Consider the following 20,567-nt stretch of genomic DNA (forward strand, 5'->3'; position numbering starts at 1 on the left):
TGCGCCGTGGCCTCCAGCTCCACGGAGAGTCCACTGATGGGGCCCGAGGCTGGCGAATCTGGGACTGTCCCCCCATTGTCCTCTGCAGGCTCCCGTGAGTGGATCAGATATTCAGGATCCTGCCCCACGGGAGCGGCATTTCCAACTCCCTACCCATTTTACAGATGGGGAAACTGAGACCCAGAGAACAGGAGCCACTTGTCCAAAAACACACAACTATTTCATGATGACCCAAACCCAGGGCACCCTGACTTTTCAATGAAATGATTGATCGATATGTTTTTTGGAGATTTCAAGTCTTCAAATCATCCAACTATCTTAGGAACAGTTTTTCTTTCTTTCTTTTTTTTTTTTTTTTTTTTTCTTTCTTTCTAAGCCTTATCTGACATCTAACTCCACAGAATTGAGTTGTCCCTCTGGTCCTGAGAACAGCTTTAGGAAAGAAGGGATTGCCCAGCTCAGAGACTGCAGCTGGTTCCACGCGACTCGTGTTTCCTGTTCCGGCCACAATCACTTACCTTCGACCAATCCCAGCTGCCCCTTCCTACCTTGCCCGAGCTGTCCTGCCTCCCAGAATGCCGTCCTCAGTAATCCTTCTGCGAAGCCACATCCCCTCCTTCCAGATGCAGCCGGTGTCCCCTCTCCCTTCTAGCCCTCCCCACCGGACCTTGGCCCCGATGACACCAGCTCACGGCCTCTTGGAAATGAAACGAAGGGGGCTCCTCCTGCGCCGTGTCCATTTGCTCTTGTTGACGAGGCAATTTGTAAGGTCTGTTCTCATTTATTCATTTGTTTATTCAACAAATGTTTATTGGGTCCGAACCAGGAGCCAGGGCCCCCTGCCCGCATGCACCGCCTGCCCTCACGTCACCTCCTCCGCGCGTGGGGAGGGATGCTGGGAAGGGAGTCGCCAGGACTGTCATTGCAGCTGTGCTCGGTGCGGGCCTGCCTTTGTCCCAGGGTGTCCCCCTAGCCGACAACCTTGCAGGGTAGGAAAGGGTCACTCCCCTCACTGTGGATGCTGCCCCACGATGAGGACTGTGGAGGTTGAGACCATCGTGCGTCCCCTCCTGGGTGTCAGCAAGGTGGCTCTGGAGTCAGACCAGCTTCAAATCCCAGCTCTGCCGCCTCTGAGCCGAGGGACTTGGACAGTGTCACTTCTCTCTTGAGCCTCAGTTTATCCTTTGTGAACTGAGGGCTCCCAACTGTCCGGTTTCCTGAGGCGGCGGCAGAGGGGGGCGGCCAGGCGACCAGCACAGGGGGAGTGAGCCGGCTCGCGGGGCGCAGGGGCTCCGAGCTGACCCTCCAGTGCCCAGAGCCGCAGCACTGACTCACTGTCCCCTTTGTGCTGATCTGGGGCAAGTGGGCTCTGCTCTCCCGCTGGCAACCGGAGGGCTTGGGCCGTGGGCTGTCCGGGGTCCCCCCAGCCCTGGGAAGCTCTGACTGCGGGCAAAGCCAGCCGCTGCCCAGAGACAGCGCGAGTTGAGCTCTGCCCTGACAGGCACGTGCGCGTCTCTCTCTGGGCTCTCAGACGGCGACGGAAATGGAGTCACAGCACCCCCCACCCCATGATGGAGAATAATCTTCATCCCATTCACCCGCTGCCAACTAGACAGATGTGAGATGAAACCGTTTGACAAACAGCCCCACCCCTTCCAGCTCGGAGCCCAGAGCACAGAGCTGGGACGTGATCTTTGCAGGATGTGACCTGGGAAATTAGAACTCGGAACGCAGAACGCAGAAGAGAACTGTGCTCTCCCCTCCCTGCAGCACGGGGGGACGGGACGGTGGGGTCATGCCTGGGGGACATGGACACGGAAACTCCCAGTGGAGCTGCCCCCTCTCTCGTGTCCTCCCAGTTCTTGGTGACTGCTGATGAGGGGAGTGGAGTGTTCCAATCAAAGCAAGTCCTTCCTGAACTCCTACCTCCGTCTTTCCTGCTTTGAGTCCTACAATTCGCTTGGTCTGCATGCCATTCCACCCGCCTGGAGATTTCTGGCCACTTCAACACCTCATAGCCTCCCAGGTGCTTAGAACCCTCCCTGCACACGGACTGTTCGTGCGGTCTCCAGCCCCAGAGCCTCTGCACCAGTGGACCCTGCTCTGACTGTCCTTTCACCAAAGCCCTAGCTCCTCCCTCCATGTTTCCATACCACCCCATCCCAGTTCATCGTGACTTGCTCTGACGTCAGCCCCCTAGCCTGTGAGTTCTGGAGGGCTGGGTGGGTCTATCAGAGCAGAGGGAAGGGTACCACTGCAGATCTGAGGCTAAACCTGCTCGCTGGGTTTGAACCTCAGTGTTCCCATCTGCAAAGTGGGAACAATCACTTCTGCCCGGTAGACTTTATGTTAGTCTAGGAAATGGACATTAGCTTCTGCAACCAGCAAACCCTGAAATCTCAGCGGCTTAACCCAATACCAGTTATTTATTGTCACAATTGTTCATGGGCTAGGTGGCCTTGGTCCATCTGGGGCATGTGACCTCCAAGGTCACCATGGCAGGAAGAGAGGGGAGGAAGCAACACACTGGTTCTTCACCTCCTGGACTCAGAAGCCACTTGGTCACTTCTGCTTGTCCGTCCTAGACCATAATCCAACCAAAGGTCACCTTCCTCCAACAGGGAGTTCTGGGAAATGTGGTTTTCCTGGGCACCCAGGAAAGCAAACCGAACTGGGATTTGGTGAACATACAGCCTGTCTCCACCATAGGGTTGTCATAGGGTTAAATGACAAAGAACACGAAGTTCCTAGCTGAGTGCCTGGCACATAGCAGGTGCTCGATGAAGCTGCTAGTTCTCCATTTGCTTTTCTGTCCCCGGGACCAGGCCTCTAAGGGGTCTGACCCCCAAGAGAGGCCATGCGAACGCTGGGTGCTGCTCTCCAGCTCCCGGCTGAGCTCAGCTGGCCACCTTTCCCGGCAGCCTGCCCTCCCTCCTGCGGCTCCCTCCAGTTCTGGCTGGGGCGGCTGTCTCCGCCTCTTGCACCTGGGTGGCTGTGTCTTTTCAGAGCATTGATTTGCAATCGGCCGGAGCAGCTCTAATGGGCCTGCGAGGCCCTGGCTGCGCTGCGTTAGCTCCATTTAGAGGCTCAGGGCTGTGGAACACAAACCTGCCCGGCCTCTCTGGAGCCAGCCCCGGCTCTCCCGTCTCTGGGAGAGACAAGACTCAGATAGGTTCTCAGGGCTGCTGCGGTCCTCGCCCAGTAAAGCCACCCGCACTCCCTCCCACCTGGCAGTGAGCTGGCAGCCACACCCAGCCAGGCACCCCGGCCCTCTGGGGACCCCTCCCCACTGAGGGTGGGCAGGAGAGGGTCTCTGCTTCTCTCCCTGTTGGGGGTCTCTTGAAAAGAGCACAGGATGTGGGAGCCCAAAGGACAGAGTGGTCCTCAACATACCTTATCTCATTCCATCGTCACCGCAGCTTGTAAGAAGTCAGCCTCATTGGTGCCACGTTAAAGATGGAGAAACTGGGACTCAGAGGTCACAAATCAGGTTTTTCTAAACTTATTTGGCCGGACTACCCTTTTTAGCATGGCGTAAACCCAAATCACACACGTCCAAGCATGCCACCCTGGGCTGGACTGTTTCTCACCCACAAGCCGACCTGACACTTCCTGAGAGCTCGGTATGTGCCTGGTGTAGCTCAGGGGTTCTTCACTGGGACTCGGAGGGGCTGGGGACCTCCAGAATTTGCGTGTAGATACCCTGTGAATGTGCATTTTCCCAGCAAGGGTCCGTGACTTCCAGCAGATCCTCAGAGGGGCCTGGGACCCGGCATGAGTGAACAACCCCTGCCCTGGCTTGAGCCCGTGTAGACAAGGCCCAGTTTTGATCCGGGGTTTTGCACAAGCGACCAGAACGGCAGAGATTCGGGAAAGAGCTCCATGAGCAGGAGAAATGGCCTGTGTGACGGCAGGGACGAGGGGACAGTAAACGGATGAGCTTGGCTGAAGCAGAACGGATGTTTGGGAACAGTGACAAATGAGGCTGGGGCATCAAGGGGACCTCGGAGAACAGGCCGAGGCATTTAGATTTGATTGGAGAGACCACAGGGAGCCATGGGACATCCTGGAGCTGGCAAGTGGCAGCTCGGGAACCAAGTTTGCAGAAAAGGCAGGTAAGAGCGGAGAGGAGGAATGGGATCCGAGGTGGAGACTCCGTGGACAACCGGATCCGGGGGGCTCCCTGACACCGGAAGGGCACAAACGGGGCTGGCGACTGGGGGAAGTTGGCAAAGGAGGAGAGGACAGCGACGTCCAGGGAGACAGCCCGGCTGGAAGCAGCGTTAGCTCTGCAGGCTCCTGTCTGAATCCCAGGGCTGCCGGGTCCTAACTGCGACCTTGGACAAGAAACTTAACCCTTCTTCTGCGCCTGGGTTTCTTCCTTGTAAATCAGCGACAACTGTGCCTGCTTGGTAAGGCCGTGGAAACTCACTTAAATGCGTCTGAAGCCCTTAGCCCAGGGCAAGGCACACCGTCAGCACTCAACAATGCATCAATTCCTCCTATAAACACTGATTAAATGGCTGCGAGGCACCAGGTGCCTTCCTAGACATCCTAGCACGTCTGCTGACAATAGCCCGTGAGAAGGATGTCATCACGCCTGTTGGAGAGATTAGGAAACCAAGGCAACAGGAGAAGTTTTCATAATCAGTAGTGACAGCTACTAAGGTTGATGGGAGCCCAAATTTCAAGGGGTCAGTGACAAAGGTGTGACCTCTCTCTGATGCAGGGTGGGAGAAAACACATGCTCTTGGTGACATTTGGAGTCACACGGTTGATGGATTCTTGGGATTGAGGGTGGGTGGGGTGCTGGACCACCTGTTTCTAGGGCCCCACGAACTGCAATACGTACAAGGATCACCTGGGATCAGGTTCACATGAAGATTCTGATTTTTTGAGGCTGGGGTGGGACCCAAGACCCTGCAAGTGGACCAGTTCCTCGGTGATGCTTTTTTGAGTAGCAAGACTTTCTAAAGACGAGCATTGAGGTAAAACAGAACTGGCCTCGGGCAAGAGACTGAGCCTCAGTTTCCTCATCTATAAAATGGATAAATCTTACCAGCCTTGCAGGGCTGCTGTGAAGATTAAAGGAGACAAGGTCTGCGGCCTTGGCGGGGCATAGGCTGGGCGCCCGCAAGCACTGGCTGTTGTTAGTATAGCGCTGCCACTCCCGGCTCTGGGCCCTCTGCGAAAGCCCGTCTCTGCATGCAGGCAGGAGTCACTGCCACATAATCAAACCTCGGGGTGCGTCCTTCTCTTCAACTCCCTCCACCCCAGGAGAAAAAAATCAGGATGCACCCCGCCATCTCCGACAGCACCCAGGAATCGTTTCACATTCGATTTCCCCATCAATTCACAGGCACGTATCACACGCCATTATGCCATTTCCTAATGGTCTGTGCGGTGGCAATTGTAAGTAGGACATTTCTTCATGCCCTTGGCATTCCCAAGTCTTTGAAACTCCCTTTCCAGCCCAGATCCCCTTTCTGGCAGCTGCAGGATGCCTCGCCCTCTCCAAAATCCCGGCATCACGGGCTCTCGGCCTCTGTTCATTCAGAACATAAAGGAACAGCACAGGGTGGTGGAATCAAAGTGCCTGGTCAAGGGCTGTGCCCTTATTAACGGTGACAGCTATTTGTCAAGGACCTATGAACGGATGGCTTGGTGGGATGCCCTGGAAAGAGCTGGCACTTGTGTCTCAGCAGGTGGCATTCCCCATGGGGGGCCCAGCACTGCACCAGCGTGGCCTCACCTTTGCAGGCTCGGACTCCTGGTGGAGTTGGCATCATCAGACAGTTACCTCTGCACCGGCTTCGCCCTGGATGGAGCAGAACAGGGCTCAGGGGAGGGAGAGCGGGCGAGACAGTCAATACACTCACCGCCTGTAATGCCCGGCCCTGACCTGCCTGAGTAATGCGGGCTTTGTGGGACCTTCGCAATGCCAAGTACTGACTTCTAGTCCAGGAGTGGTGGGGACAACTGAGGGGGTCCTAGGGGCTGGTGGAGTTGGGGCAGTGGCTATTTACCAATGAGAATGGAACTACTTCAGCATTTGTACAACCAATCTGGACTGGGCAGTGCACACCTGCTGGGGACGCCGCCCTGCGGTGCTGAGCATAACAGAGCCCAAGGTACATCTAGGAGGGTTTATCCAAGAAAGGGCTCCCGGGTAAGTGTGGAAGACCACCACCAAATCTCACTGAGCACCTTTTGAATGAGCAGGAATTCACCCTTGACCACCCCCTCCAGCCCCCAGGCCCAGCCAGGCGCGCTGTGTCTTAGTCCCAGCTACACCGGATTCTCTCTCCAGGCCTCAGTCTCCCCAGCACTCAAACCAGAATCCACTTACCTCCGAATTTTCTGGACTCAAAAGATCCACGACATCCCTCCCACCTGTGTGGGTTCGAGTGTGGCTTTGCGCACGCATACGTGAGCACATGGGTGTGTGCACAGGGGAGCATGTATGTGTGAAAAGCCACACGCCTCCCCCGTCCCTCTCTGACATCTCCACCCCTCCCTGCACACGCCCCTCCCTTCCCGAGGTGCCCACACCCACCTCCTCCCAGCCTCTCGCCTCTCTCAAGGCCTCACCCGCCACACCCGCCTGGAGTCCGTCCTCACCCGGAAAACAGGGCCCCTCCGGGCTGAGCAGACCAAGGCTGAGCACCGGCTCGGTGGAGGCAAAGCTAATCACAGGAAGATGGGCCTGTTTATTTGCATGGCACGCATTTGTCTCTGACTGTTTTATCCACCCCCTGAGCCAAGCGAAGAGTTCTCAATTTATCCTGCCCGCACGGAGAGACCAGATTGGCAGCGCGCACGCACATTCACAGAAGCCCAATATAGACTTCCAATTATCTTTTAATTTCGCTCCTGTCTTTATTTGTTCATTTCACTTTTTCCGAACAAGGACTGAAAAAAAAAAAAAAAAGCTGTAGTTTATGGAGTTTGAAGTCAGCTAGCGGGAATGTCGTGTTCACCTGCCGGATGGACTGAGACCTCGGGGTAGAGCCAAAAGTTTGCTTCCCAACTTCCCTACAAGGAAGACGGCCGCCTCTCAGGGCCCCAAAGTCCCTGTTCCTCTCTGTCCTTCTGACTCTCTGTTTTAACTGTGTTTTCTTATTTTCTATATCCTGACGCACTGGCAGCTGGGGCCTCTCTGCCCCGCCTAGGGTTACCTAGTTCCTGGAGATGGCAGAGGACTCCCCAGGAGGGATCCCCTCACGTGCAAACCAACCCACCCAGAGCCCCACCCCCCTCCCCTGCCCCCACTGGGCGCTCAAGGCTCTTACTCTCTGGGCCAATGTCCCCCTGCCCTCATCACCCCGGCCCAGGTGTCAGACAGCTAAAGACAGCCGAGCCTGCTGAAATTATTCACACTGGCCAACCCTAAACCTGCTCACCCTGCTTCTCCCATTCCTTCTTGCAAAAACCTCCGTAAAGTCTCTAGCCCACCCTTCAGTGTCGCGGTGTCACTCTCTCGGTTGTCTTCCCCTTGTGGCCCTACGAGACATGGCATGTCCCCTCCTCTTGGGAACTGTGAGTAACAAGCTACTAAATGGCCTCCCAATGGCAGTTGTCTCCTGGTCTCCGCTGGCCTCACCGTACCTGAGCAACGATGCAACCTGCATCCTAACCCGATCTCGGGTGGCCGTGTTCGCCGGAACGGAGGGAGACGACAGGAAGCCCCGTGGAATGAAGGCATCTCGTGTGCTCAGCTGTTCCACGAGCGTTACTTCTGCCCTCGCACAAGGGGAGGTCACAGAAGTGCCAAGCCAGGATTCACACCGGGGGCGTCTGACCCCGCACCCTGGCCTGGCACCCAGCCCCAGTTCCAGCCCGCGGGTCCCCTGCGTTTCTCAGCCTTACCTCTTCCCACTCCTGCCACAGCAGATGCCCTCTCCACTCTCTCTCTGGTCCCAGGCTGGCACAGGGACTCCTGTGTCCCCCTCCCACGGAGACCTTCACAAACCAGCCTCGCCACAGCCCACCGCCTCCTTGCCAACATCTTCCCCAGTAGACCCGTCTCCACGGGTAGCGGGGCCGTGACTGTCTCCTTTACCCACATCACCGTACCCAACACGTGGCCTGCCTTTGTCAGTACCAAATGCTAAACACTTCTTTCTGGAATCCTTTCTTCTGACCTCTATGCTGATAAATCGCCTCATTAACTTCTTCTTTGTGATACATTGTGGCTTGATCATGTCTCAGGCACATGCCCATCTCTGGACCAGGGACGTAAGTTTCCCTGGCGTTGGGACTGCATCTTCTGCGTCCAGTGAGCCTCTCCCCTGCCCACCCCCAGGGCTGCTTGGGGCACATCCAGCACCCAGGAGCTTTCCAGATGGAAAGGCTGACTGTGTGCTCTACAGGGTCTGAGCTGGAGCAACAGGGAGCTCCGGGGGCACAACGGAGCCTCTATCAGAAGGGCTGAGACCCTGCTCAGCTGGTGGCATCTGAGAGGACGATGCCAGATCATGTCTCACCAGGGGCATGTCACATGTCTCCCCCTCTCCAAGAGTATAGGAGCCCCAAAGCTGCCCCACCACTGGAATGGTAGCCTGGCAACTGGGGACCCCTCGTAAGACCCAACAGAGCATTTTTTAACCCTGGGCAAATCATGTTTATTACCCTTAATACCTCGTTCTCTCCTTCCCAGAGGAAGTTGACGGGCTGTGAAGCCAGAGAGGTTGTAAACCAAGATTTGCCACTCTCAGCCCGTTGGCACTGTCCCTCTGAGCCTCAGTGTCCTCACCTGTAGAATGGGGGCAATGATAATACTCACCTCTCCGGATTACTGGGAAGATTAAATGATTTTGCTTAGGCAAAGCGCCCAGGACTGCATTCCCATTCTCTGTTACTCACCTGCTACCCCGAGGGTGAGGAGGAATTTTCAGGAGACAAGTAGAAAAGCTAACTTATTATTTTCCATTCCTACACTCACTGAAGTCTCCTAAGGTGATGATTAAAAATGGAGCTTTCCTGGGACCCAACCCAGACCTACAGAATCAGGACGTCTAGGGGTGGAGCTCAGACATCCGCCCCTAACCAGCACCCCGGGTGATTCTTGTGCCCACAGGATTGAAAGTCACTCTTTTGACTGTGGTGGGAAGAAAGGGAGCCCGGGGGTCCCCTCTTGCCAGCCACCAGCGGGACAGGAGACCAGGCTGTGTGAGAAGTCACACCTGTTGGATGAAGTCAGGTCTATAAAACTCTGGTCTGCAAACAAGGATTAAAGTCCCCATTTACAAGGAAATTGACATAACCTTGAGGTTCATCCAGCTACCACTGCCATCAAGTGGGAATAGCAAACACGTCTCTCTCCAAAGGGACCGTAGCATTAGATGAGAGTCATCCGCAGTGTCCTCCCCGATCCACTCAGAGTAAAGGCACAGTCCACGCTGGCCGTTGTCCCAGTTTTGCAGGGCCCCCTATAGGCCTTAGGGTCCCCAGTTGGACCAGCGACAGTCTCTGTCCTCAGGGGCTTAGGACCCAGCAGGAGAACAGATACTGTGCACGGCACACTTTGTGACGTGGCAGCTGTGACAAAGGCTGAAAGAGAAACATCAGCGATTGAGAGACCGGAAGAGGGAACAGGTGATCTCAGAAGGTGGACTCTACCCGCCCGGACCCCGCAGGCAGCAAGACTTTGAGACCCCTGTGCTGGCCTTTAGGGACCCATGGAGGGCCCTTGGTCAGGGCAGGGGCAGAATCAGGTCTGTGCCTTGGAAGGTCCAGCTGATGATAATTAGTACTAGTGAGGAGGAGGAGGAGGAGGAGGAGGAGAAGGAGGAGGAGGAGGAGGAGGAGGGGGAGGAGGAGGGAGAAGAGGAGAATAGCTAACATCCCCTGAGCTTCCACAACTCGGGCTCTGCACAGCACGTCACACACAGTAGCCCAGTTTGTTCCCACCACAACCTGATGGGGTGCAGATATGGCTGTTCCCCATCTTTCAGATGAGGAAACAGAGGCACAGAGAGCTGAAGTCACTTGCCTAAGGTCACATGGTTGGTAAGTGGCACAGCCAGGTAGTCTGGATCCAGGACCCACACACTGGTGACAATGCAGAGGGGCCTCGGGGAGACTGGGACACGTGGGTCTTCCCTAGGCCTCTTACCATCGGAGATCGTCAGGTCTTAAGGGAGACGTGTCCCACGCCCAGCCCTACCTGGGTGCTAACGCAAGGCGCTTTCCCAAACTGCTCTCAGGAAGACCGATTTCTCTAGTAAACTTGTCAGGCAGAGGAGGAGCACAGGTCAGGTGACTTGGCTGTGGTCCCTGGCTCCAGCCTCCCCTGCTGTGTTCTCAGATTGACCGGTTAAATGCTGACCCCGCTGGGGGACCCACAGCCCCCAGAAGGCACGATCCCAGCCATGCCTACCGGGGCTCCACCTGCCCGCCACTGCCACACCCAAGCCTCCTCGCCCAGTGGATTTGCAAAGGAAAATAAAGCGCACAAAGAATAACCAACCCCGTGCGCTTCCTGGCATCGGGTGACTGTTTGGTTAGGAGCTTCCTCCCTCTCTGTGTACTCACTGGACACTCCTCCCACATCCCCCAGCTGCTGGCCGCGGAGCTGGCTCAGGTGGCTGGTACCAAGCTCAGCCCCTGGGCAGAGCTTCATCCCCGCAAGAGGCCAGCGGCTGGGATCTGTTAGCCCTGGGCCCCTCGGCCACCCTCTGCCGCTCAAAGTCACCTTTGCTCCGACTCCTCAGCTGGCCAGAGCCAGCCCAGAACGCCTCCCCTCAGCTTGGCTGGCTTCAGGAACCGGCCCCTGTTGGGCAATCATTAATCGGATTCTTGACATTCCTCAGCCCCAGGTCGCCTGGAGGGGCCTGAGAAACATGCTCCCCACAGAGGCAGGGGCCCAGGACTGGCACTCGGACATGCAGCTGACCGGCAAGGTGCTGCTGTCGGCCGCTGTGCTGCTCCTGCTGACCGCGGCCTACAGACTGTACAAGTCGAGGCCCACGCCAGCCCCGCAGGGGGGTGGGAAGGAGGAGGCCGAAGCCGGGCAGGAAGCAGAGGGCTCGGGGCAGCCTGCTGTCCAGGTGGCTTCTCCGGGGACACCGCGGAGGGGGCCGAGACGCCGCCAGAGGGTGAGCAAGGGGGCCAGAGCACCCCTGGGCTGCAGCTGGGAGAACCCAGGAGGCCCCTGCACCCTGATAACAGGGGCCACCTCCAGAGACAAGCCCCGGAGGAAAGGCTCTGGCGAGGAGCAGGGCGGGCAGTGCCCAGACTCGGAGCAGGTGCCTCCCGGCTGCCGCGGCCAGGAAGCCGGAAGAGCTGTTGGCGGTAAGCCCGACCCTCCGTGCTGCCCCCGTTTGGACAGTGAACCCAAAGACTCCCCAGCTGGGCTCGCTGCAGCGGCGGGCGGCAGCTGTGCGGGTGGTGAGCCTGCTCCATGGCGGGACGGCGGACCCCTCGGGCAGCCAGGGCCCGGGCAGCTGGAACCTCCCCACCGGCCCTGGACGGCCCCCGAGGAAGGCAGCAGTGACATGAACCAGAGCTGGGTCTTCACCCGCGTGACAGGGGTCAGCCGGGAAGAGGCAGGGGCTGTCCAGGCCGCCTCAGATGTGGGCCTGGCACTGCATCAGCAGGAGGGAGCCACCAACGCCTCCTACACCTTCTCGTCGGTGGCCCGGGTGCGGATGGAAGAGAACTTCATACAGAAGGTGGAGGGGGCTGGGCCCAGGCTGAAGGGCAAGGTGTACGACTACTATGTGGAATCCACCTCCCGGGCCATCTCCAGGGGCGGGCTGGCCCCCAGGACAGCCCTGGCTGAGGCTGCCTGCCCTGAAGCACTGCCCAGGCCCCTGGGAACAGGGGCAGCCTCCCAAGACCAAGACACAGAAGGTGGAGCTGAAACAGCCGCCGTCCCCCGGCCCGTGCCGTCCCCGTCCCTGCAAGGCTTCAGCAGGAAGGACAGCCTCCTGCAGATCGCGGAGAACCCAGAGCTGCAGCTACAGCCCGACGGCCTCGGCTCCCCCGCTCCACCCCGCCCAGAGCGGGGCGCCCCGCCTGGCGCAGCCAGAAGCAGTGGGGAGCCCCACGTGCAGCTCGTGGCCGGGACCAATTTCTTCCACGTCCCCCTCACCCCTGCTTCAGACCCGGACGTCCGCCTGGATCTGGGCAATTGCCACGAGGCGCTGACCTTGGCCAAGAGGCAGAACTTGGAGGCCCTGAAGGAGGCAGCCTACAAGGTGATGAGCGACAACTACCTCCAGGTGCTGCGCAGCCCGGAGGTCTACGGGTGCCTGAGCGGGGCGGAGCGGGAGCTGATCCTGCAGCGACGCCTCCGGGGCCGCAAGTACCTGTTGGTGGCGGACGTGTGCCCCCAGGAAGACTCCAGCCGCCTCTGTTGCTATGACGATGAGCGGGATGTCTGGCACCCGCTGGCCCGGCTGCCCCCTGAGGCTGTGTCCCGGGGCTGTGCCATGTGCAGCCTCTTCAATTATCTCTTCGTGGTGTCCGGCTGCCAGGGGCCCGGGCGCCAGCCCTCCAACCGGGTCTTCTGCTACAACCCACTGACGGGGATCTGGAGCGAGGTGTGCCCGCTGAACCAGGCCAGGCCGCACTGCCGGCTGGTGGCCCTGGACGGGCACCTGTACGCCATCGGGGGCGAGTGTCTGAACACGGTTGAGCGTTACGACCCCCGCTTGGACCGCTGGGTCTTTGCCCCGCCGCTCCCCAATGACACATTTGCCGTGGCGCACACGGCCACGGCGTGTGCCAGTGAGATCTTCGTCACGGGCGGCACGCTGCGCTACCTGCTGCTCCGCTTCTCTGCCCAGGAGCAGCGCTGGTGGGCCGGCCCCACAGGGGGCAGCAAGGACCGCACGGCCGAGATGGTGGCAGTCAACGGTTTCCTCTACCGCTTTGACCTCAACCGCAGCCTGGGCATCAGTGTGTACCGCTGCAGCGCCAGCACCCGGCTCTGGTACGAGTGCGCCACGCACCGGACACCCTACCCGGAGGCCTTCCAGTGCGCCGTGGTGGACAACCTCGTCTACTGCGTGGGGCGCCGGCGCACCCTCTGCTTCCTGGCCGACCACGTCTCGCCCAGGTTTGTGCCCAAGGAGCTGCAGAGCTTCCCGATGCCGCAGGGCACCCTCCTGCCTGCCGTCCTGACCTTGCCCACCCCCGATGGGCCTCACACCAGGGTCTAGCAGCCCCTCCGCTGGGCTCCTCATGCAAAACGGGGAGGCGGTGTGCACCGCCCTGCCTGTCACTCTGTGGGTCGGTTCTGGGCAGTCAGGTGGCCCAGGACTTTGGCCATCAAGAGGCAGATTCTAATCCTACCTGCTCTGCTCGGTAAGTGGAGGCTTGGGGGGTGGCTCTGAGATGAGTACTGACCCTTCCTGGGGCACAGGGGCCCCCCGGGGAGCAGAGAGCCGGGGGCTGGTGTTCCAAGGCAGAAGAGAGGACCACCACCACCTGGCTCCAACTCCAAATTCCTGGGGGGAGTGACCAGGATCCCACCGTAGCTCGGAAGCATAGTCTTACTGCAAGCGCAGTTCCAAGTGCTGGCAGACCCTCAACCTGGTCTCCCCCGTCTCCCCCTGGAGAGGAGCCAGCTCTCTGCACCACCAGCGTCCCTTCATGAACACTAAGCCACTGGGCCCCACCTCTACAGTTCCCAGAAGCCCCAGGGACACACAGGTGGGAAAGACAGGGAGGAGTCCTGCCAGGGGGAGAGGGGACTTGGGAAGTAGGACAGCTGAAGCTGGGGCTGCCCACGGGACCCTGGGTGGCAAAGTAAGTTTACCCAAGCCCTCTTACTTTTCCCATCAGGGGAAGGAAGAGAAACATCTAGAAGAGGCTAATTTCTTGCAGAGGGCTAAGGATACCATCGAGGTCTCAGGAAAGGGAGGAAAGGCTGGGATCCAAGGGCCACCCTCCTCCTCGGCTCTGCTCACGTCATTGCAAACTGACCGCTGTGCCCCTTCCTCGGTCTCAGAATCCTTCCCAGCATCCCGGCGCTCCTGTCTGGAAGCAGGGGCAGCCACTACCAGTCGCCAGGGCTGGTGAGAGGTGACAGCAGGGTTTGCCCTCCCGGTGCCATGTGGTCACCTGGTTTGCCTCATCAGACAAGAGAGGACCAGGGAGGGGCAGGTCCAGGACAAAGCTGAGGAACTAGAAGATTCTAGTGGTGCATCCAGAGACCAGATCTCCTTTCACAGCAGGTTTGGTAAACTCTGAAATGAAAGAGACCCCCAACCTTAGGAAGGGACCTGTTCTTTCGGGAGGGAAGGGAGAGAGTCAGTCTAGTCTGTCACCATCGCCCTTGTTCCACCCCTACGGGAGACACGGATACAGACAGGAAAGCAGTGATGCTCTTGGCCCCAGCCAGAAGCCAGGGGAGGTAGGAGGTAGCCCAGGGCAGAGCCTGACAAGGGAGAAGATAAGGATGCCTTAGACCTCAATGTCACTATCTTGAAAATGGAAAGAACAACTCGTGTCCCTGGGCTGAGAAAATGAGAGCCCACAGAGAAAGTTCTTCCCGAGTTCCAGGCGGGGCCAGCTAGGGCGTGTGTCCACTGCAGCTGCCGGGCTTGGGCTGCGGGTCTTGTTGGAAGAAGCAGGATCAGAACAAAGGATGAGAAGCGGGTTGTCATGGAGATGAGAGGACAGCTCGTACTGGACCACACAAGGCCACCATGGCCTGGGAAGATGAGGCAGCTAAATTTAGCCCTAAATTGGAGACTGGGAAGGGAAAGTCAGCTGGGACCATGGCTGGCCCCTGGAAAGCATGCCCTCTGCCCCCCATCCCCAGCCAAGGCCACATTCAAGTACAGTGTCAATACTCAGGCTCGAACCTCCAAGGGATCCATGGGGTGGGGAGGATGGCTTCAGTGATAGGACTCGGGAGGCACTGGCATTGTGATGCCAGGCCGGGGGAAAGGTTTGCTTGCGAGGAGACCCCATCTGGGAGCTGGAGACAGGTGGAGCCAGACCCAGCCCACAAGGGCAGGCCTCCGGTGAGGAGCCAGGCAGAGGCCGATCCACAACCAAGCTGGGTAAAGTGCAAGAAAGTTTCCAGGCCCAGGAGGGACAAGGGAGCACTCTGGAAAAACATTCCAAAGCCCAGAGCATACCTATGGTAGAGACTAGGGAAATGATGCCAGGGATAAGGCAGCAAAATTTGTTCCAGACCCCAGTTCATGAGGGGGCGTGGTCTTCATAATGAGAGAGCTGAGATTCGGGCCTGAGCGTGACGAGAAGCACACAGCACACCTGCTCTAGCTCCCTCGTAGCCCTGCCGGCAACAACACTGATCAGTCGCCCTGCCTTGTCCTGGCGGGAACCTTGCCATGGCCTCCTGACTGTTTGAACGCCGTGTTGCAGGCGGCCACTGCCAGCAGCTAGAGCTGGTGCGCTCATCCTCACCACCCTGCCTCTCCAGAGCTGGGTTGTAGGATGGAAGTTACTGGGGGCATCACGTGGATCCAGGTAGTTCAAGGGCCTGAAACGACCCCCTGAGGGCTCAGCAGTCAGGGTTCATCCCTTCACCTGTGAAATAAACATCTGCAGAATGTTCGGGCCGGCATCGCTCTAGGTGCTGGAGATGCGGCAGACCCCTCCCCTAACGGAGCTCACATTCTAGTGGAGGAAAATGGGCAATTTTTAAAAACAAACACATAATAAAATAAATAGAACCTGCGGTGCATACTCACTGAGGAGCCGGTGGATTCACGAATGCCGGAGGGAGAGGGTTGCTCTTTTAAATCATGTGATGGGGCCTCCGCAGTGAGGTGACATTTGACCAGGGGCCCGAATGCAAACCTGGGGGGTGCACAGCCCAGGACGGGCTCAGCGGGTGGGAAGGCTGCCCTGTGCCAGAAGGGCTCTGCCACGCGTGCCGGGCGGGCAGGGCTGCCTCCAGGAAGCTCCAGTGGTGCAGGGAGAAGGGCAGGGCCGGCTCTTCTGGCTCAGCCTTTGGTGTAAGGGAAAGAACCCAATGACACCAACGTTATGAAAGAGACTCCTCAGACAGAAACACACTACAGTCCCCAGGAGAGGAGCAGAGTTTGCACACGTGGGGGTGACAGCCAACATACGTACCGGCATGTTGCAGATGCCACACCCAGGTGTGCGCTGGGTATCAGCCTGCTGGCATCACTTCCTGGGGGCAGAGTCTGGGACTTCCCCTTGATCTTGTTTAGCAGCCTGGGGTCTGCTGACCTCCTGCCCTTCGTCTCAGAGTGGCCCCAGTGTCACTTGCCTTCTTGCAAGTCATCTGTGCTGCTCTTCCAATAAGAGTTTTTTCTTCTTTAGAAAAAAAAATTAAATTTGGGTTGCATTCCACTTTAAACCAACCATGGCCATTATAGAAAGAAAATGAAAAATAGAGAAAAGTATAAAAAAAAACCTCCCCAACTCTGCCGCCGGAAGACATCCCCTACTGTGGTGCGAGCCCCTCTGGTCTTTTTCTTCTGCGCATAGTTTTTGTTTGGCTTGATTTTTGCCTAGGTGTGATTATGCTAAATATGCCATTCAGTTGCTTCCTTTTTTTTTTTTAACTTAGCATTTCATAATAAGCATTTTCCCATGTTATTACAAACCTTCGGTAAACAACATTTCAATCGTTGCACATCGAGTGAATGTACCAAGGTTTATTTAAACGTTGCCCCCTCCTGTTGGGCCTGTAGATTTTTTATTTCTGTTGATTTCTTTTTCTATCATAAATAAAACGTTCTTTGTTTTCTCACTCCTCGCTGTCTGGGGCCTCCGTCAATATTTACAAGAAAAGTCCAGTCTAGGTGCTGCCTGGAATAGCAGAGTTGTTGGAGTAACTGCAGAAACCACAGCATTTGCCTAGGGCTGGGCCCTGAGCCCCTCTCCGACTGTGGGACAGAGCTGTCCTGGGAAACGCCCCCTGAGGGAGGCAAGGCTGGCTGGAGGGGCCATCCCAGGGGCCCTTCCCTGTGGATTACCTGGCCAGGTGAGACAGGGAGCCACATTCACTGGGTCCCAATTCTTCTGGTGCCAGGCACTGTACTAAACACTTTTATAGGCATCTCCTCGCTGATTCTATTTTACAGGTGAGAAAACTGAGGCTCAGAGAGTTTAAGGAAATTTGCCTTCGTGGCAAAATCCAAAGACCTTCAGTTTCCTTAAAAGTGGGCTTGAACCCAGCCTCCCAGTTCCCAGTTCAGTCCTCTCTCTTCACCGCCCTGCCGTGGGCTGGTGGAACCAAAGACCCAGCGTCGGCCCATCCCCTGGCTGCCCCCAATCCCATCTCCACCCATGCCAATCAATTATGCTTCATCTTTGAACTCTAAACTCAAAGTTCTTAAAACCTCTGATCTTCAATACCTACATCTGTAAAACAGGTTTGCCACTGCCAGCCTCAAGAGGACGTTGTCAGAGCTAACAAGGTAATACAGGTAAAGCACCCAGCCCAGGAACTGCTCCAAAGTAGGTCTCAGCAGAACAGTTGTCTCCCATGGGGGTGGGGGATGCTGGCCTGCGCCAGCTGGAGGAGGAGAGTCTTCTTGGACCCCCTGCTCCCTTTTCTCGGCAGCCTGGCCCTGGAGGAGGAAGGTTTAAGCTGCAGCACCCTCTTCTAGTCTGAGAAGGTCTGGGGTGGGGGATGTTCAAGATTAAAACTACTCATTTGAGACTATCCAGGCTTTGAGACTGTGAGCCTCTGCTCTCCTCTCCCAGGGTGGCAGTTCAGGATTGACTGGCTGTCTGATCTGAGTTTACCCAGGCTTAAAGCATCAAGTGTTTTCCTGGGGTTCAAAGCAGTAAGCATTTTCCTAGAGTGTCAGCACCAAGGAGCTTCAGAAGCTACTCAGAGACCCCTGGAAACCTTAAGAAGGTGCAAGATGGAAGGGGCTCCCTTCTTTTACAGACTGCGAGTAACCTCCACTTGGGAACCGGGAGGAAGCTGGGCTGTGTCTGGGCTGCAAATATTTAGAGCCACAGACAGAGGCAGTCAGCACTTCCCACTTTTGTAATCCTTACCTGGCAAGACCCTGTGGCCCCAGGGTTCCCCTTAGAGCCCCCTGAAGCTGTGGCTCCAGCTGAGAGCAGCCCCCTAGGCAGGTGGAAGGCTGTGGCAGCGGGAGGGAGATGAAACACGAAGGAGGGAGGAGGTAACTTCGGGGAGCCAGGGAGCCAGAAGAAAGGGCAGCCTGGAGGAATGTCTTTACAAACAGCTCTGAGCCTTGAAAAGCGGCATGTGGGTCAAAATAAAGCAAAAATGAAAAAGCGATCTAGTCTGGGTTGCCTCTTGGTGTGCAGGGAGGAAGTAAAGATGCAAATTTTATACCAAGAATAATAACAGCGTTCCCTGCACCCGGCTCTGTGCAAATACTTCTGTCATTCCCTCACTGAACCCTCACAGGGACATCACTGTCTGGCAGAGAGATCATCCTCATGACACAGAGGAGGAAACTGAGACAGGACCCTGCACAAAAACGTAAAATTACTATTTAATACCTATTTCTTTAAATGATTATTAGTAATTATAATGCCTACCTTTTTATTAACAACAGAGAGAATATTAATAAAAGAGAGAAATGTAATCATTGTCAATACACTGATTGAACACTCATAAGACTAATAGGTGCCTTAGTTATATTGTCTCATTTTGTCCTCAAAACTGGCCAAAGTCTTTCCTGCCCATCAATTTCTCCACCCCTTAAATCTGGTCATGTGACTTGCCTTAGCTACTGTGGAGCAGTAACAAATTTGACATAAGCAGAGGCTTGAAGATCGCTTGGGCATTGGATTTACTCTCTTGGGCATCTTAGAAACATGGAGACTGCTATCATGTGGACAACCTCAGTCTAGCCTACTGGAGGATGGGGGACACATGGTCCAGTGACCACAGGCAATAGCCAGCCAAACCTCCAGCCTGTGAGAGAGGCCTCTGACCGCCAGCTGACCACCTACAGATGCCTGAAGGAACCCAACCAAGACCAGCAGAAGAACCACCCAGCTGAACCCAGCCCAAATTGCCAGATACATGAGAGAAATAGGTAGCTGTGGTTTTAAGCCACTAAACTTTGAGGGTGGCTTGCAACGCAGCAATAGGGAAGTGAGAAAACAATCCCGTGATGTATCACTGTCTTGTACTTGAACGAACTAAAGTTCAAGAAAGTGAAGTAGCTTTCCCAGGGCCACATAGCTGCAAGGTAGAGGAGCTGGAACACCCCCTCCCAGCTCTGCTTAACTCCAAATCCTGGGTCTTTCATTATTCAGACATATGGGACTGGCTCTGTTCTAGCCAAACTCAGGCTTTGGGGACCTTCCTGGGGGCCTGGCCTTGGGACTCAGTGCTCAGCCTTCTGCCATTCCTAGAAGAGCTGAGTCTTCCCCAGGACCAGGAACCATTGTCTATAGGGGACAGCTCTGAGCCAGCTCAGAGGAGGATTTTCACAGAGAAATCAAGAGATCATCTTCTTGAACAAGAACCACTAACACCTATTGAGCACGACCACTCTGCTCTATCAACATTTGTCCTCTGCCCAGGAGCCTCCCTGGCTGCTGAGAGGTGCTCTGCCCACACTGGGGGCAGGCTGGCACTGCCTGGGGGTTCATCATCCCCTAGAGGATCCCCCAATCAATGACTAGCAGGAGTTGGTGTGTGAATACCCCAGCTTCCTCAGCCCTGGGGCTCTTATTCTACACTGGCTCCCAGCTTTCCCAGTAGGACCGAGCCCCAGTTTCCCCTGGCAGTACCTACCTATCTTGATAATGTCCCTTTAGTAAAGTCACTGCAGTCCTTCCTGCCAGGGCTCCCACCCGCTCCTCCTCCCTTTGTGAGACCATGGAGGAGGGGCACCCTTCTTTTCCCTTCAGCCGGTACCACTCCCTTCTGTGGGACCTCACACCGCAGACAGCCCTGCTCTGACACCAGCAGTCTCCCCCTACCTCCCGGATGGTTCTGAGCCGCATTCAAATGGGCTTGTCAGTACAATAAATAAAAACTGTGAATATACTTTAGAAGGTTAAAACACTACACAGATATGATGTATCTTTATTTGCAATGAGTGTCAGAGTAATGTGGTTTCTTTGTGTTCCTGAAAACAGTTTATCCTCTAAAGAGTTTTGATTATTTCTCCTGCAATCATGTTTATACTATCACATTCAGCACTCTTTACTTTGCAGATAATGTGAGGGGCAGCTTTAACCTGGCCTCAATTTAAATCATAATGAATTCTGAGTGGCTTCTTTTAAAAACAAAGCAAGAAAACCCCACAAAATCCTCCCAACACAGAATCTGATCTGAGGGAACCAAAATCAAGCACCAACCACACCCTGGGGTCAAGTGTTTAACTTCTTGGATTGTCCTAGAAACAGTTGAGCCCTGTCTGGTGTCTTTGGCCCCTTCCCAAGCCTGGCCCCGCCCCCACCCCACTATGCAGTGGCTTGGGTAGTGGGGGATGGGGACAAATTAGACAATACCAACCTCAAGAAAACCAGGGCAGGTAATGTCTGTAGTAAAGTTGCCTTTTTAAAAAAAAAAAACAAAACACATTTTTTTATTGTGGTAATACACATAACACAAAATTTACTACTTTAAAGTGTACAATTCGGTGGCATTAAGTACG

At 56.1% G+C, this 20,567-nt stretch overlaps 1 protein-coding gene across 1 annotated transcript; it reads left to right on the forward strand.

Annotated features, from left to right (window-relative positions):
• The first annotated feature begins 10,816 nt into the window (after window positions 1–10,816).
• On the forward strand, window positions 10,817–15,370 carry KLHDC7A (kelch domain containing 7A). Its single transcript, XM_069479416.1, has 2 exons — window positions 10,817–13,314; window positions 13,795–15,370. Exon 1 carries the CDS (start codon window positions 10,845–10,847, stop codon window positions 13,167–13,169), a length of 2,325 nt encoding a protein of 774 aa, XP_069335517.1. The 5' UTR covers window positions 10,817–10,844; the 3' UTR covers window positions 13,170–13,314; window positions 13,795–15,370.
• The last annotated feature ends 5,197 nt before the right edge of the window (window positions 15,371–20,567 follow it).

The sequence above is a fragment of the Eulemur rufifrons genome, chromosome 8 (genome assembly GCF_041146395.1).
Source record: "Eulemur rufifrons isolate Redbay chromosome 8, OSU_ERuf_1, whole genome shotgun sequence".
NCBI classification, from domain to species: domain Eukaryota; kingdom Metazoa; phylum Chordata; class Mammalia; order Primates; family Lemuridae; genus Eulemur; species Eulemur rufifrons.